Source organism: Aotus nancymaae, unplaced genomic scaffold, assembly GCF_030222135.1.
Source record: "Aotus nancymaae isolate 86718 unplaced genomic scaffold, 86718_ANA_hifiasm-v0.15.2.pri h1tg000077l, whole genome shotgun sequence".
Lineage (NCBI taxonomy): Eukaryota > Metazoa > Chordata > Mammalia > Primates > Aotidae > Aotus > Aotus nancymaae.
The window spans coordinates 12,774,295-12,788,735 of record NW_026988492.1 but is presented as its reverse complement, the minus strand read 5'-3'; the positions used below and the strand labels follow the sequence as shown (position 1 = coordinate 12,788,735).

General features: G+C 38.2%; 1 protein-coding gene across 1 annotated transcript in view; it reads right to left on the bottom strand.

Annotated features, from left to right (window-relative positions):
* The window catches only part of DNAJC1 (DnaJ heat shock protein family (Hsp40) member C1), a 226,393-nt gene extending 212,564 nt beyond the window's left edge, over positions 1-13,829 (bottom strand). The window contains exon 1 of the mRNA XM_012450115.2: positions 13,314-13,829. Coding sequence (XP_012305538.1) covers positions 13,314-13,538 — 225 coding nt within the window. The 5' untranslated portion in view covers positions 13,539-13,829. The remainder of the gene's footprint in view (positions 1-13,313) is intronic.
* Between the last annotated feature and the right edge of the window lie 612 nt (positions 13,830-14,441).

The window sequence follows — 14,441 nt, the reverse complement described above, 5'->3', positions numbered from 1 at the left end:
TAAATTACTGTCAATACTTAACTGTAGTTCTGGATGATACATGGCAAAAGGTTCTCAGATAATAAGAAAATGAACATTTAAAAAATAATATTATAAAATAAATGTAGCTTTTTAAAATGTTCCAACATGAAAATTGTGCTCTAAGTATTTGAGGGACTTCCTCCCACATCCCACTCCAAACATATACCAATGTTAAAATTTAAAGAGAGAAAATTATGAACATATAGCCATGATAAAAAACTTGTTAAGTATCTCCACAGACAAAAACAAATGAAAACTTGTAACCATAAATAGGGGTTAAGCTATAGGCCTCCTGGGCTTCATGACTACAAGTAGGCAGACAAAACCAGAAGTCTGAACTCCCACAGAGTGATGAGGGCTGAAAGTACTCTACAAAGGCCTGGAATCACAGCCAGGCTTGCTGCTTGAAATCAGGAATTACAGTGGTACACCACCACCTGTGTGGAAAAAAAAATGTGAAAAGTGAGAAGGACACTGCCTGTGGCTACAACTTATAAAACATTATGTATCTGAGATGTTAAGAGGCAATGGTTTTAGACCCGCAGTCGAGACCAGGCCAAGGGACCTGCAGGCTTGATATCTGGATCTGCAATGGCCCCAATGTAACCTCAGGAGGGAGCCCTAAGCTACCTATATAAGACCTACTTCTTGCCTAGGTATCTCAGAAAAGAGTAAAAACAACTATAAGGCCATTAGGGATAGGTGAAGAGAGAGGAGAGAGAAACTCCCACTCAAGATGGGCCTGAAAATTAAAATTCCACCTGCAGAAACATAATATTTCAATTATCAAAGAGAAATTATTTACTTCGCAGTTTAACTACCTATATTCAATTCTTCTTAACCATGCCAAAGTCTAAAATGTTTTTATAACACAATGACAGGTTTGAAGCAGATACACGAACTGGGCAACTGTACACAGGGGTGCTGCTTCAAGAGTTTATAGCAATTTCCAGCTACATTTTTAATTAAGTTTTTTCTGTGGCCTCTAAAGACGGCATACAATAAATCATCTTATTTTTCAATTTTCCAAAAATTTCCTATTGCTGACTTTGATAAACACTGGGAATTATTTATAGTAACCACAAATCATTCCTAGTATAGTGCCAAGACAACTATAACTATGGTGGCTTGAGTCGTCTCTAGGGTGGCTTTGGTACTTATCTAAAGACATGAAAACAAGTAGTCCCCCAGTTTGCCTGTATTGAAAAAAAAAAAAAAAAAGAAAGAAAAGAAAGCCTTACTGTGTGGAGAAAATCAACAAATAATTATTTCCCTTGTGTATTTTATTTTAAGGCATACAGAAAAATTATTTGGAAGTATATGTTCAGGGGTACTGCAGTAGACAGTGAATACATTGAAAGTAGATAAGAATTATGATTTAGGGTTTAAGAATCAAATTTCCACTGAGTACTATTATACAAAAACTTAGGTTGTTTCATAATCCCTATTGCTAGACACCATCGAGCAGGCTGGAAGACCATCTGCTGGGAGTGCTACAGAAGAGACTCCTATATAAGGAAAGACACACTCATGAGGTTTCTGCCAACTTCAGGACTCTATTGTCAGTTTTAAAATTTTTGTTTTGTTGCTGTTTTTCCCTCAGCATAGAATGTTTAAGATCTTGGACACCAGTGCAATTTCCTGCATGTACGAGGTCCATTTGAAATAACAAGAGCTACATATGTGTAATAACGGTCAACAGTAAGATGTACTTAGTTTTCTCAGCTATTTATGAAATTACAAAAGGTAAAGGCATAAAGATTGTTAATTAAGCATTCAGTTCAAAGGAAAGCAGTACTCATTAGGAGCTATGAAGAGGTAGCAGAGGCAGCTAATAAAAAAGGATGATGTTGGCATCCCTGATTGGTATTATAAAGAGCCAACAGACTGGTACACAAACAGAAATGTATCTAGCAATCTCTTTCTTAAATCATTTAATTAAAGATACTCTAATAATCAAAATAGATGACATCAGAGAATATAGTGAACATTTCATAGCTAGCAACATGTAAGATGGATGAGTTTCAGAACAGGGAGAATGAACACCCTGAAAGCTAAAATTATAAAATAGGAACTCCAGTGATTTCTTGGTCAAAATATCACTAATGACCTAATATATTAAGTTAATAAATAACACTTAAAGAATTATAAAATATATTAGATGAGTTAGCAAAAGCAAATGACCAACTGTAATTAAACTGATTACCTGAAACCACCCTTAGCAGACAAGCCATGCATGGAAGTTCAGACAACCAATGTTCCTAGAACAGCATGAACTTTCTATCAATAGCCTTTACAGAACAAAGTAGTCAAAATGTATAGTATAGACAACTAACTAGGAAGATGATAGCTAGCACAATTGGAACAATCTAAATACAAAACAATAAAAGCTACAAAATATGAAAACTACACACTATGTCCCTGACAAAATGAAAACAATAATCAGTGATTTTACCCAAGAACATTTAGCTATATATACACAATACAGAAATGTTAATTCCTTAAGGCTGTGCTAGCCAATATATGCTATCCAACAAGCATTAGACACATTTAAGCACTTAAAATGTGCCAGTACAACTGATAAACCAAAATTTTGATTTTAATTAATGTATATTTAAATTAAAAAAGTGATATTCTATTTAGTTACTAGAAATTTTGCTTACAACAATTTGGGTATGTGAATCTACTTGTTAGCTATATGCCTTATGAAATCTCAAAATAGATCAAGTTTTTCAATCAAAATTTGGCTTCCAAATTAGGGCGTGCTAGAAGTATAAATGTAAAATATACACAGATTTTGATGACTTAGTACAAAAAGCTAAAATGTGAAACATTTAATTAATAATATTTGGCCAGGTGCAGTGGCTCATGCCTGTAATCCCAGAACTCTGGGAGGCTGAAGCAGGTGGATCACCTGAGGTCAGGAGTTCGAGATCAGCCTGACCAATATGGTGAAACTCCATCTCTACTAAAAACACAAAACTTAGCCGGGCATGGTGGCATGTGCCTGTAGCCCCAGCTACTTGGGAGGTTGAGACAGGTGAATTGCTTGAACCTGGGAGGTGGAGGTTGCAGTGATCCAAGATCATGCCATTGCACTCCAGCAAGTGAGACTCGGTCTCGATAATAATAATAACAACAACAATAATAATAATAAATTTTAAAAATGAGATTCCATGTTGGAATAATATTTTAATATATTGGGTTAAATAAAACACATTATCAAAATTAATTTCAGGCTGGACATGGTGGTGCATGCCTGTAATCCCAGCTACTTGGGAGGCTGAGGCAGGAGAATTGCTTGAACTCAGGAGGTGGAGGTTGCAGTAAGCATATTGCGCCACTGCACTCTAGCCTGAGTGACAGAGAAAGACTCCATTTCAAAAAAACATTTAATTTCACCTGTCTTTTAGATTCTTAAACATGACTTTTAGAAAATTTAACATCACTTCTGTGTTTTGTATCAGGTATCCATTGCACAGTGCTGCTCTAAGGGATCAATGGCTTGAAAAAGTCTGTCCGCTGTCAAAAATCTGAAATATCTGCAGTCAAGATTTGTATGTAAAATATTATCTTATCACCTGGTGTCACAAAATATTACTTTAGGCTACCCAGAATTTGAATACTTACACACTTCAAAGTCATTTGTATACTCTTCATACAGAGGATGGTTACAGATCATTAAGGTATTAGAGTTACTGCAAACTTTGGTAACATTTAATGGTCATTCTGACATCCAGGGTAAGTAATCAAGTAAAGAATGCTAATTCATCAAAGACTTATTGATTCTGTCTCTATCTAAATTCCCTTGCCCATACATTAAAAAATGCTTTTATTTCTATGAGAGCTAAACAAGGATCTTTAGTTTAGAAAAGATTTTGATAAGACTGATTTTATAAAACAATTTTATGTTTACATATACACTTTTACATTTACCTTATATACCTTACAAGCTAAACACTTTATACTCATAAATTTATACACTCAGTCTTTACGCTCATAAATTTACAAATATATTTACCAGATACATACTTATATAAATGCATACAAACACACATGCACTCTCTGTCTCTCTCATAAATTTTCCCCTGGAAGAAAAGCATCAGAACTGCATGCGTTAGCAGTGCTTTTCCAACCTCTTTCACACCACGGCACACCACAGAAAATTGTATTTGTAAGACACACTGGAGTAAACTGTTAAGGCTGCTCAAGGGAGGACATCACTGTCAGCACACTTGCTTGCAGCACACCAATTGGGGCACTCGGTCTTAAAAGTCCCTGCAAAATACTGCAAGAACTCTCTGACTCATATTTTGTTTTCACCTGTCTCATATTTTATTCTTACTTATGCCTACAGTTGTGAAAACACAACCCCTCAACATTTTAAATGGCAATATCCAAAGAAGGCCACAAGATGGAGATATTACTCCATTTTTATTTATATTTGTATTTATGCATTTTTCTGTGTACGTTTCTCTTTTCTGTGTATGTCCATATCTGCTTTCTTTCTCAGTGGTATTCTCAGCTACTGCCTCTATCTCTAACATTTATTCTAATTCCTCTGCAACTTGGTTTGAACTTGCTTTATTATAGAAATATATAATGAATGCTTTCACAATCTTTGCTTTTAATATTAAAAGCAGGCAAATAATTGAAATATTTTCATCTAGTTCTATATTTCCCCACTTCCCTAAAATTAAGCCACTTTTATTTATACATTTTTATCCTATGAGCAAACTTTTAAAAAAAATTGCTACCCACAAAGTAGTAAGTTAACCAAGAATCATTTACTCTAATACATTCTATTACCTTGTAAAGCTGCAGATTTATTACTTTGTGTCTATATCACTCAAAACTTCTCTGGAACTTTTCTTTGAGAATAGTCTTCAAGGTAGTCTATGAGCATTACATGAAATTTATATTCAGATCTTTTTATCAATATAAACTATCCGAGCTTGCTAACCTAATTTAGTCTCCAAATTTAGCTCCAAATGACTATTAGCTATAGCTAAAAATCAAATCCAGCTTTAAGATTTACTACCAATGAGGTTAATGTGAAGAATATGCTGCAAGCTTTGAAGGCAGTTCAAAGCAAGAAGCTTCAGTGATGTTTTAAGAGATGGCAGCATGTTGAAAAACTGTGAAGTTTTCCAGAATAAATACTTGCAAAATCAATCTAATTTACTTTAAGTTAAACCTTATATACTGCCAAAGGTGTGACATAAAAAGTCATACATTGATTCTGTAAAACTATAGAACTCCACAACATGGCCATCATTTGAACTTTATAAAATGTCTAAACTAAAATGCTTTATTTAAATACAAGAAGTCTATTTCCTACTACAGATAAAAGACACATACAGAAATATTGTATGATATAATTAGCTACAAGTCAAGTCACAATTTTCAGACTTCCTACTTTATACATATTTATACAAGTTAACTTCTGTAAATCAAATTTAATCACCAACTATTAATACAAAACACCACTTAAAGTCAGAAAAGAACCTAAATAGTAATCTTATCTGTTAAGTGAAAGTGTGGTAATTGGAAATAACTGCTACTAAGATTTGCAATTTAAAAAATTTTTCTAAAAGTCAGAGGTTTCTTTGTAATGTATAAATTCAGTTGGTCATGAAATAGATTCCTTAACCTGACCTATTTTAATGGTATAAATAAAGTCCTTAAAAATTGACTAGAAATAAGTTTCTACCTTCCTTATGTGTATGGACCCTAAGATTTCTCTATGGTCTATTCAGACTTTCCCAGTAAATGGCAACAATGATGTTTTTCTTTCTGGTCATAACTCATTTTGACTACTGGTCACTATACATGCCACAGTTGGGTTCATGTAACAGTTTACAATTCTTGTTCCTTCTATAACCAGAAGTTGTATGTATTCCAGAATGTGTTTAACCAGAGAAATTACTATCTTTTAGAATTCTAGTATTTGCTTTTGGTAGCATCTTAATGTTGCTTCTTTTCCATTTTAATGCTGCTGCATATACTATGGCATGTCCGTTATTTAATTCTTGATCTTAGACCCAGCTTTAATATTAAACAATTCAAATTCTATTAGTTAACTGTGTAGCTGCCGACAGCTTAATGCCTACTGCCTCAGTAGCAATAAAACAGGCATCCATCTGATAATAAAGTATATTATTTTAAACACATATTCTAACCCAAAATGTAAAACATGGCATGCCCTTGGTTTTGCAATACACCAGGTTACATATGAGATTTCAGTTGCTGAATGACATAAACAGAAACACTTATCAAATAAGTGAATGAATCCTAATCTTGCTTAATCTAGTATTATGTAAGATAGGGAATGAAACACAAATTCTAGATTAAATTTCTAATTAGGTCCTAATGACACTCTTAGACAAAAAAATTTCAGTAAATATAAGTAACATTCAAATATCAATTATTCAGTTCTTAAAATGGAATACTACGCTGTTATTTTAAACATCTAATCATATTTTTACATTCATTAGTATAGAGCCCATCTTTTACAATTAAGTGTTTTAATGAAAATAAAGATTTTTGAAAATATGACTGTAACTTCATTATAAAACGATCTAGGGTCCTGTTTACCCAATCAGAAGTCGCTCTTTCCATTGCAATTCCTTTCCTTTATCTCTGTATAACTCTGTAAGAAAGGCTTTGGAATTGTTTTTAACTATAGGTGGAATTAACTGGTAACATTACTGGCTAAATAGACCCAATAAAGCCCATATTAGAAAACAGTTCTGAAAGTCACAGTAGCATTTGTGGAATAACTAGTTCACTTAGAGCATAACAAAGCTGAGAAAAGGTTTAGTTTAGATACTAGGCATTTTATGACAGTACTTTAATTGGTATTACTTAAAATTGCCATATAAAGTCTCCTCTCAGTAATCAAGTCAAATAACTTAAACCTCTGTTTTATTCTTAACATTGAATAAAATATGATTTTGAAATAAATGACATTAAACCAATCACCAGGTAAAACAGTGACACATATAATATTTTAGAATATATCTCTAGGAATAATTGTAATAGCAGAAGCTAATTCCACTTTCCCAGTTCACCTTAAGCTATTATCTACGAATAACAGAAGATAAAATATTCTAAGAGTGTTCTCATAATTAGTGTAAAGAAAAAACTGAGAATAGCATAAAGTGAAAAAGGAAACTTAAAACTAAAAGAAAATCTCTGTTCCATCAGCTCTAGATTATATGTGGCAAAATTTTCACAATAGACTTGCTTTATCCCATAAAATTGTCGCAGGCATCTTCCACTAAACTACGTTACCGTATTACAAAAACAGTGTGTACATAAGAAAACTAATTTTATGATAATTCAATCTGATGCAAAGATGTAGACAATTAAACACAATATTTATTCAGCTCTAACTCTATGCATACCTGTATCAGAAATATAAATGAGCAAAAGATTATCTACCATTCTAGATTTTGTGTATCTTTCTTCAAATTTAAAAAAAAAATTGGATTCTACAATAAAAATAGGGAAGCTATTATTACACAACACACACGTACAAAGAATAGAGTCAACAGAGAAAGACTGAACTACACTCCACACCACAAGCTCAGTGGATTCCACCACAAGAATCAATGGAGAAAATTGATAATAACAGTACAAATTCACTGTCATCCATGAATGAAATCATTATCTTCATTTCTAAAAGGACTGTGGTAGGCTTTGGGGAGGCCCCATTAACTGGTTTTTCCCATCCAAAAAACTGAGTGGACACAGGAGTCAGGCAGACAAGAGATGAACTATCACATTTATAATTGATACAGCTATTGAAGAACACAGATTAGGTGTGATGGTCAAATGGGCTTGCTAGCAATTTTTGCCCTCTTCTCTACAGTCTAGACTTCGAGACAGCATGCTCAAGGGTAAGTCCGGTTAGGATAATTGCCTTACTGGTCTGGGCAGAGAGGTGCAAAGAGAGTGATTCCCACTGCTGATAGCTTTCTGATTGATTAGCTCTTCCTAATCAAGCAAAACAGAACAAAGGCAATCACCCTCCAGCAAGGTAACTCACACCTCCATGGAGAGATGTAAGAAATGGGTCATTTGATCAGTGGTGTTTTTTTACGGAAGTTACTCCCCACCATGGAACATGGATGAATGGGTAATAACTGTCCCTCCTCTAAACAGGCTAGCTAATCTGTACATTTGAAAATACAGATTGAATGAGCTTAAAAGGTTTATTAATTCTTATTTAAAAATTAAAATCCAAATATTTTATAAGCACATGACAATAATAGCTTTTCTACTGTTAACCAAGTTTTGGCATTCATTTGAATATAAAGAGTTAGTTATAAAACATGAGAGAAAGAGAATGAAGCACATTTTCTAGTTACATAAATAGAAGTCTATAATGACTGACTAGCACCATGAAGACAACTCTGACTTCAGCATCGAGTAAATACTACAAAACTTAAGATAATTTAGCTTGTCATGATTTCAATTCACAGATTTTTAAAAATGAATATGAAGTGTTTACTGTTGGCTAGAATTACTGTACAAAGGATAAGGAAAGCCATGGTCCCAAAAGACAATTAAAAGAAATACAGAGGCCGGGTGCATTGGCTCACACGTGAAATCCCAGCACTTTGGGAGGCTGAGGTGGGTGGATCACTCGAAATCAGGAGTTCAAGATCAGCCTGACCATCATGGCAAAACCCCATCTCTACTAAAAATACAAAATTAGCCAGGCATGGTGGCAGGTACCTGTAATCTCAGCTACTCGGGAGGCTGAGGCAGGAGAATCACTTGAACCCAGGAGGCAAAGGTTGCAGTGAGCCAAGATCATGCCATTGCACTCCATCCTGATCAACACTTCATCGAAAGAAAGAAAGAAAGAAAGAAAGAAAGAAAGAAAGAAAGAAAGAAAGAAGGAAGAGAGAGACAGAGACAGAGAGACAGAGACAGAGAGAGACAAAAGAAAGAAAAGAAAAGAAAAGAATTGCCATTGACCCCACAAGAAGTAGAGGTGTTCAAGAAGCAGGTGCTGTTACACAAAATATAAATACTGTGCAGGAACCTATAATTTAAGTTGGTAACCAAAGATCTTTCAACAGCACATCTTTTTTCCTACACTCCTCTCACCTTCCCCCCATCTCCTCTGAAAAGATGCAATATCCACATTGGAATGCCCTATTATTAAAGTCATTCTAAAAATAGTATGAACAACTAATAAGTCATCTGTATATACCCTCTTCCTAAAGACTTCTGCAACCCTTTCTAGACTTCTAGAACAAACCTGAAATCTAAGAATACTTGGAAGGAAATTATTCTGCTGCCTGAAGGTTGTGGAAAATTATATAGAAGTAAAACTTGTTGAGTAAAAACTATCAACCAACAACCTGTTTGGAGAATTACTGTTTACATTTAGTTACAATGTTTATAATGTTTGATTCAATAAATATTTAAGTGCCTACTATGTGCCTTACTATGAAGAAAATAAAAAGCTACCATCTGTCCTAAAAATGAGGCAACTAACTTGCCCAAGGTCATAAGGTGGTCTGGTCCAAGTTCTAAGTCATCTGTTATTCAAATTATAGAGCTTAGAGAGTAAGTCTGAGTTATCTTAGATCTGGTGGATAAGGGGATAAAGAAGATGCCACTGTCAGTCACTACCATCTCTGGCTTCTAGTTTAGGATATGGATATTTCAAAGGAATTTTCTATATGAATTGTCTCCAATTCTTCCCTTTCATTGTCTCCTGAAACCAATCTATCCAGACTGTTAATCTCACCAATTCACCAAAACAGTTCTTACTGAGGTAGCCAGTGACCTCCACACTGTTAATTCCAACAGTGAAGTCTCAGAGCTCATCTTATTTGAATCATCATCCTCATTTAACCCAGCTGATCCCCTTCTCTTCTTTGAAACACTTTCTTCACATGACTTGAGAGAACCTTGTCTTGGTTTGCCTCCTACCTCACTGGCTGTTCCTGCTCAATCTCCTTTGTTGATTCCCCTCCATTTCCTTGACTCTTAAAGTCTGGACTCTCCAAGGCTTAGTTCCCAGATCTCTCCTCTTCTCTTTTACATTCTTTTACTCCCTTAACTCATCCAGTTTTGTGGCTTCAAGTTACTCTGTAAGTGCCAGGGACTCCCAAATTCCTATGTGCAGCCCAAACTTTTCTTCTTGTAACTCTACACCTGAATAACCAATTGCCTACATACCAGCTCAACTTCAATGTTTAATAGACACCCCAAATTCAGCATGTCCAAAAACCAGATTCCTGATGTTCTCCAAACCAGGCTCCTAATCCAGGATTCCCCATTTTGATAAATGGCAATTGCATCCTTCCAGTTACTGTAGCCAAAATCTTTAGAATTATCTTCAATTTCTCTTTTTTTTCCTCACATACCACAGTCAAGCCATCAGTAAAATTCTGTTCACTCCACGTTGAAATTAAATCCAGAATCTGACCACTCTGCACCATCTCCACTGCTACCACCCAGGTCCAATCTATACACAATTATCCATCTAAGTAACTAGTGCCTCACAGACTATACTCAGTACAGTAAAGAGATCATTTTGAAATTCAAGTCAAATCATGTATCTTTTCTGTTCAAACACCACCTCCCCCAACTTACTTGTAAGTAAAAGCCAAAGTCCTTACAAGGGCCTACAAAGCCCTACGTGGTCTTCCCTTACCACCTATAACTCAGATCTCATCTCCTATTACTGTTCTCCTTGATCACTCTGCTCGTGCCACACTGCTTGCCCTGCTATTCCTCAAACACTAAGCAAGCTCCTGCCTCCTGGCCTTTGCAGTTACTGTCTACTCCTCCTTGAATGCCCTTCCACTATGCTACGGTCTTTTGTCCCTCCAAAGTTCATATGTTGAAATCTAATCCCCAATGTAACAGTAATACAAGGTGGGGGTCTCTGTGAGGTGATTATACATGAAGGTGGAGTCCTAATGGATGAGATTAGTGCCCACATAAAAGAAGCCCCACAGAGCTGCCCTGCCCCTACCACCATGTGGGGACAGGCAGGAAGGTGCCATCTATGAACCAGAATGCCCTCACCAGGCACAGAATCTGTAGGTGCCTTAATCTTGGATTTCCCAGCCTCCAGAATCATAAGAAATCAAGTTCTGCTGTTGAAAAGCTGTCCAGTTTATGGCATTTTGCTATGGCAGCCCAAATGGCCTACAACACAACCATTATCCACATGGCTTACTCCCTGATTTCTCTCAGAGGCCTCTGTGACTATATAAAATTTATATTTACTTACTTGGTTGTTTACTACCTGTTTCTCCCTACTAAACTATAAGGTTAGGAGTTTTGTTTTATATAAAGGCCAACTCCCAATGCTTAAAATCCAATAGGCACCAAATAAATCTCTGTTGCATGAATGACAAGAAGAAGAGATTAGTGCATAGAGCCATGTCATCATTTTCAGTAGCCTAGCTACTGTGTCCTGGCCCCTCACGTCTGGCTAGTCACCAAACGACTCTGGCTTGAAAACTGCACATGAAAGACCTTGGACAGGCTGCGTTTGTCTCCACCAAATTTCCGTTTTCTGAAAGTCATTATCAAATTATACCTTGACAAACAATCTTCTCGATTACCTATGCTTCTTTATTTTCTTATCTTTCCCCAGAAAGTTGAGTGCTCTGGTTGTTCACACTTCCTAATTAACTATGCAAATCAAGTTAATGAAATTATAAATGAAAATTCTGAGAGTTCACATGAAAGGCTAGATTACATAATCTAAATTTTAAACTACTGATACTGAATTTCTGTTCTCTTAAAGGCACTTAGTTTTTCATGAATAACTGAATCTTCAAGATTTTTGGATAGGTTATGTGTAAAACCTACAGAATGTAATCAATGATAAATTCTAATTATTCCTAATATTAAAGTCATTCTTAAAAGTCATCAGAGTTAGAGTTTCCCTAATTATTTTTATGCATACTCCAACATTTACTTTGAAAATGAGGTATATAGTGTCTCTATGTGCAGGGAGTGGCACCAGGTAATAGATCATAAACATGGTTACTACCGAGTTGCTTGCACATATGAATCTGAAGTGTGAAATGCCTATACTTTGTAACTCTTACAAAAATAAAAAATTGTTAAACTCACGGTACCCTGGCAACGTAGCAATTTTATATTCAGTAATGGAATGAAAATGCCATGTTTGAAAATTAAAATTCAGTGAAAGTTCAATAGTTCACCCACATTTATGATAACCTAAGGGGGGAGGGGATGTACATGTCATATCTAGTCACGTGAAGTGTGCCTTGAATGACAATTATAGTAAACATTAATTTTTTACTCCCATAACTATTCAAAGCATTGTACAAAGGGCTCAATCAGATAGTGTAAAGTGTACATCTTTCACCCCACAAGCCTGAAATCCGCGAAATGTCATCTTCTCCTTGGCACGAGGCTTCAGGTAGAGAGACTGGATATCTACCCTCACTCAACCACCCTCAATGGTATAACTAAAGCAACATATGGATTTTACGAGTTAATGTCTCAAGCTAAAAAAGAAAGCGAAATGAAACAACAGGAAAATAAAAAAAACAACAACAATCCAATCCACCATTACTGGTTGGGGGCTTCTCTTCCAATCGCACCCCAAGTTCTCTGCTGCTCAAAAAACTTAACAGCTCCAACTTGGTAGAGGTTTCAAATTCCTCCAGATTTCTAAACTGCGATAGGAACCCCTACCTAACAGGCTAAAAAGGTGACAAAGTGCAAGGTAAGAAAAACTTCTGCAACACAGACACTGGCCGCAGTGCTTTCCTATCTTCCCAGAAGGGAAGCGGAGGGAGGCAGCTGAAATAAGAATAAGGATGAGGGTAAGTGTCGGTGGAAGATGACCATTTAGGGTGAGAAGTGGCTGCTCTTTCTCACATTCAGGGGGACAGGAAGGCAAAGGTTAGGTGTTAAATTAAAAAAAAAAAAAGTCTACCCACACTACTCGTTCTTCTTCCTCCAGCACAGCTGGAGGGGGAAGGCTCTTCCCCAGAACGGCAGAGCAGAGAGAAGGCGTCCCACCTCAGGCTGGAGACGCCGTCCAGCCTGTCACTGAAACTGAGACTAGAAAAGTTGGAGCAGGAGTGAGGATCTGGGGAAGGCGGACATGTCCTTCCGAGGCTGGGGACCCTGGTGGCCCGGGCTGAGGGCAGCCAGAGCCCGGGGTGACCAAGCCTTGCCCACCGTGCTCGGCTCTCTCGGAGAAACCCGGGTGGCCTGCCGCCTGCCCTGGCCCCTCTCCGCCCGGCCCCGCGCGCCTCCGCGCTTACCTGCTGCACCCCGAGGAACTGATAGAAGTTGAGCTGCACCTCCTCCACCAAGTCAAACAACTCCAGGTCTCCGCTCTCCCAGCCGCGCGCCGGCGCCACCGCCGCTAGCAGGAGCAGCAGCAACAGCCACAGGAGCGGCGTCCGCGGCGGTGACGGCGGGAACGGCACCAGCCTGAGCTGGCGGCGCCCAAGAAGCTGAGCCGGCCAGGAGCAAGGAGCCGTCATCGCGCTGGGCTCGGAAAGGTCACCCGCAGCGCAGCGCCGTCGGCCGAGAGCAGGGACGTGGCGGGCGGCGCAGGTTGTGGGGAACAGCGCCTGTCAGTGAAAAGCGCGGGCAGACGCACCGGAGTGACCCGCCGGGCGGCCGGCCCCAGAGGGAGCGCGGAGGTGGCGGGAGCCGGCGGCTGGACAGGTAAGTGGGCAGGCGGGGCCGCAGCCGGAGCCACCTTCCGCCGACCCTCGCCCCTAGGCCTACACTCAGCTGGAGAGCCAGCGCCCGGCGCTGGGGCTGCACAGGGGGGAGAGGCTTCCCTTCGCGTCAGCCTATCCCAGGCCTCTCTTCCGGTGACATCACGTCTCCTAGCAACCGCGGGAAAGGGGGCGTGGCCGGAAGTCGGGACGCCGGGCGCCCCAGATCTGGGCCTGGGAGAAATGCCTCTCAGTAGGTCTCACGCACTAAGGAACTATACCTGTGCCCACACGGGCTAAGAGACAGGGACGATTATAGCCATCATGCGTCCATCTGGAACTCCCCACATGGACTTGCCCCGAAATAGCTACTATCTTCCCCTCCCCTAGATACCGAACACTAAAAGCATATTTGAAGTCTTATTAATTATGGCTTCGGTTCCATGCATTTAATTAGCCCATCAGCAAAGACAGGACGAGTTGAACCAGGGTCTAAAAGGGGCAAATCTAGTAAGTAGAGAGAGATGGTGCAGAAAAGGAATTCAAACCAATACAAAAAGTAGGCTTCTAATTATAAGATTTACAGGCATAATACCATAAAATGGCCTGGTAGAATAAATAATGGCAACTCAATCATAGTTGGAGGAGAAATGTAGTTTATCCACCTTAGCCCACCTCCAGATGGGGTTCTTTTGAAAACAGACCTCAATTGAGATTTTT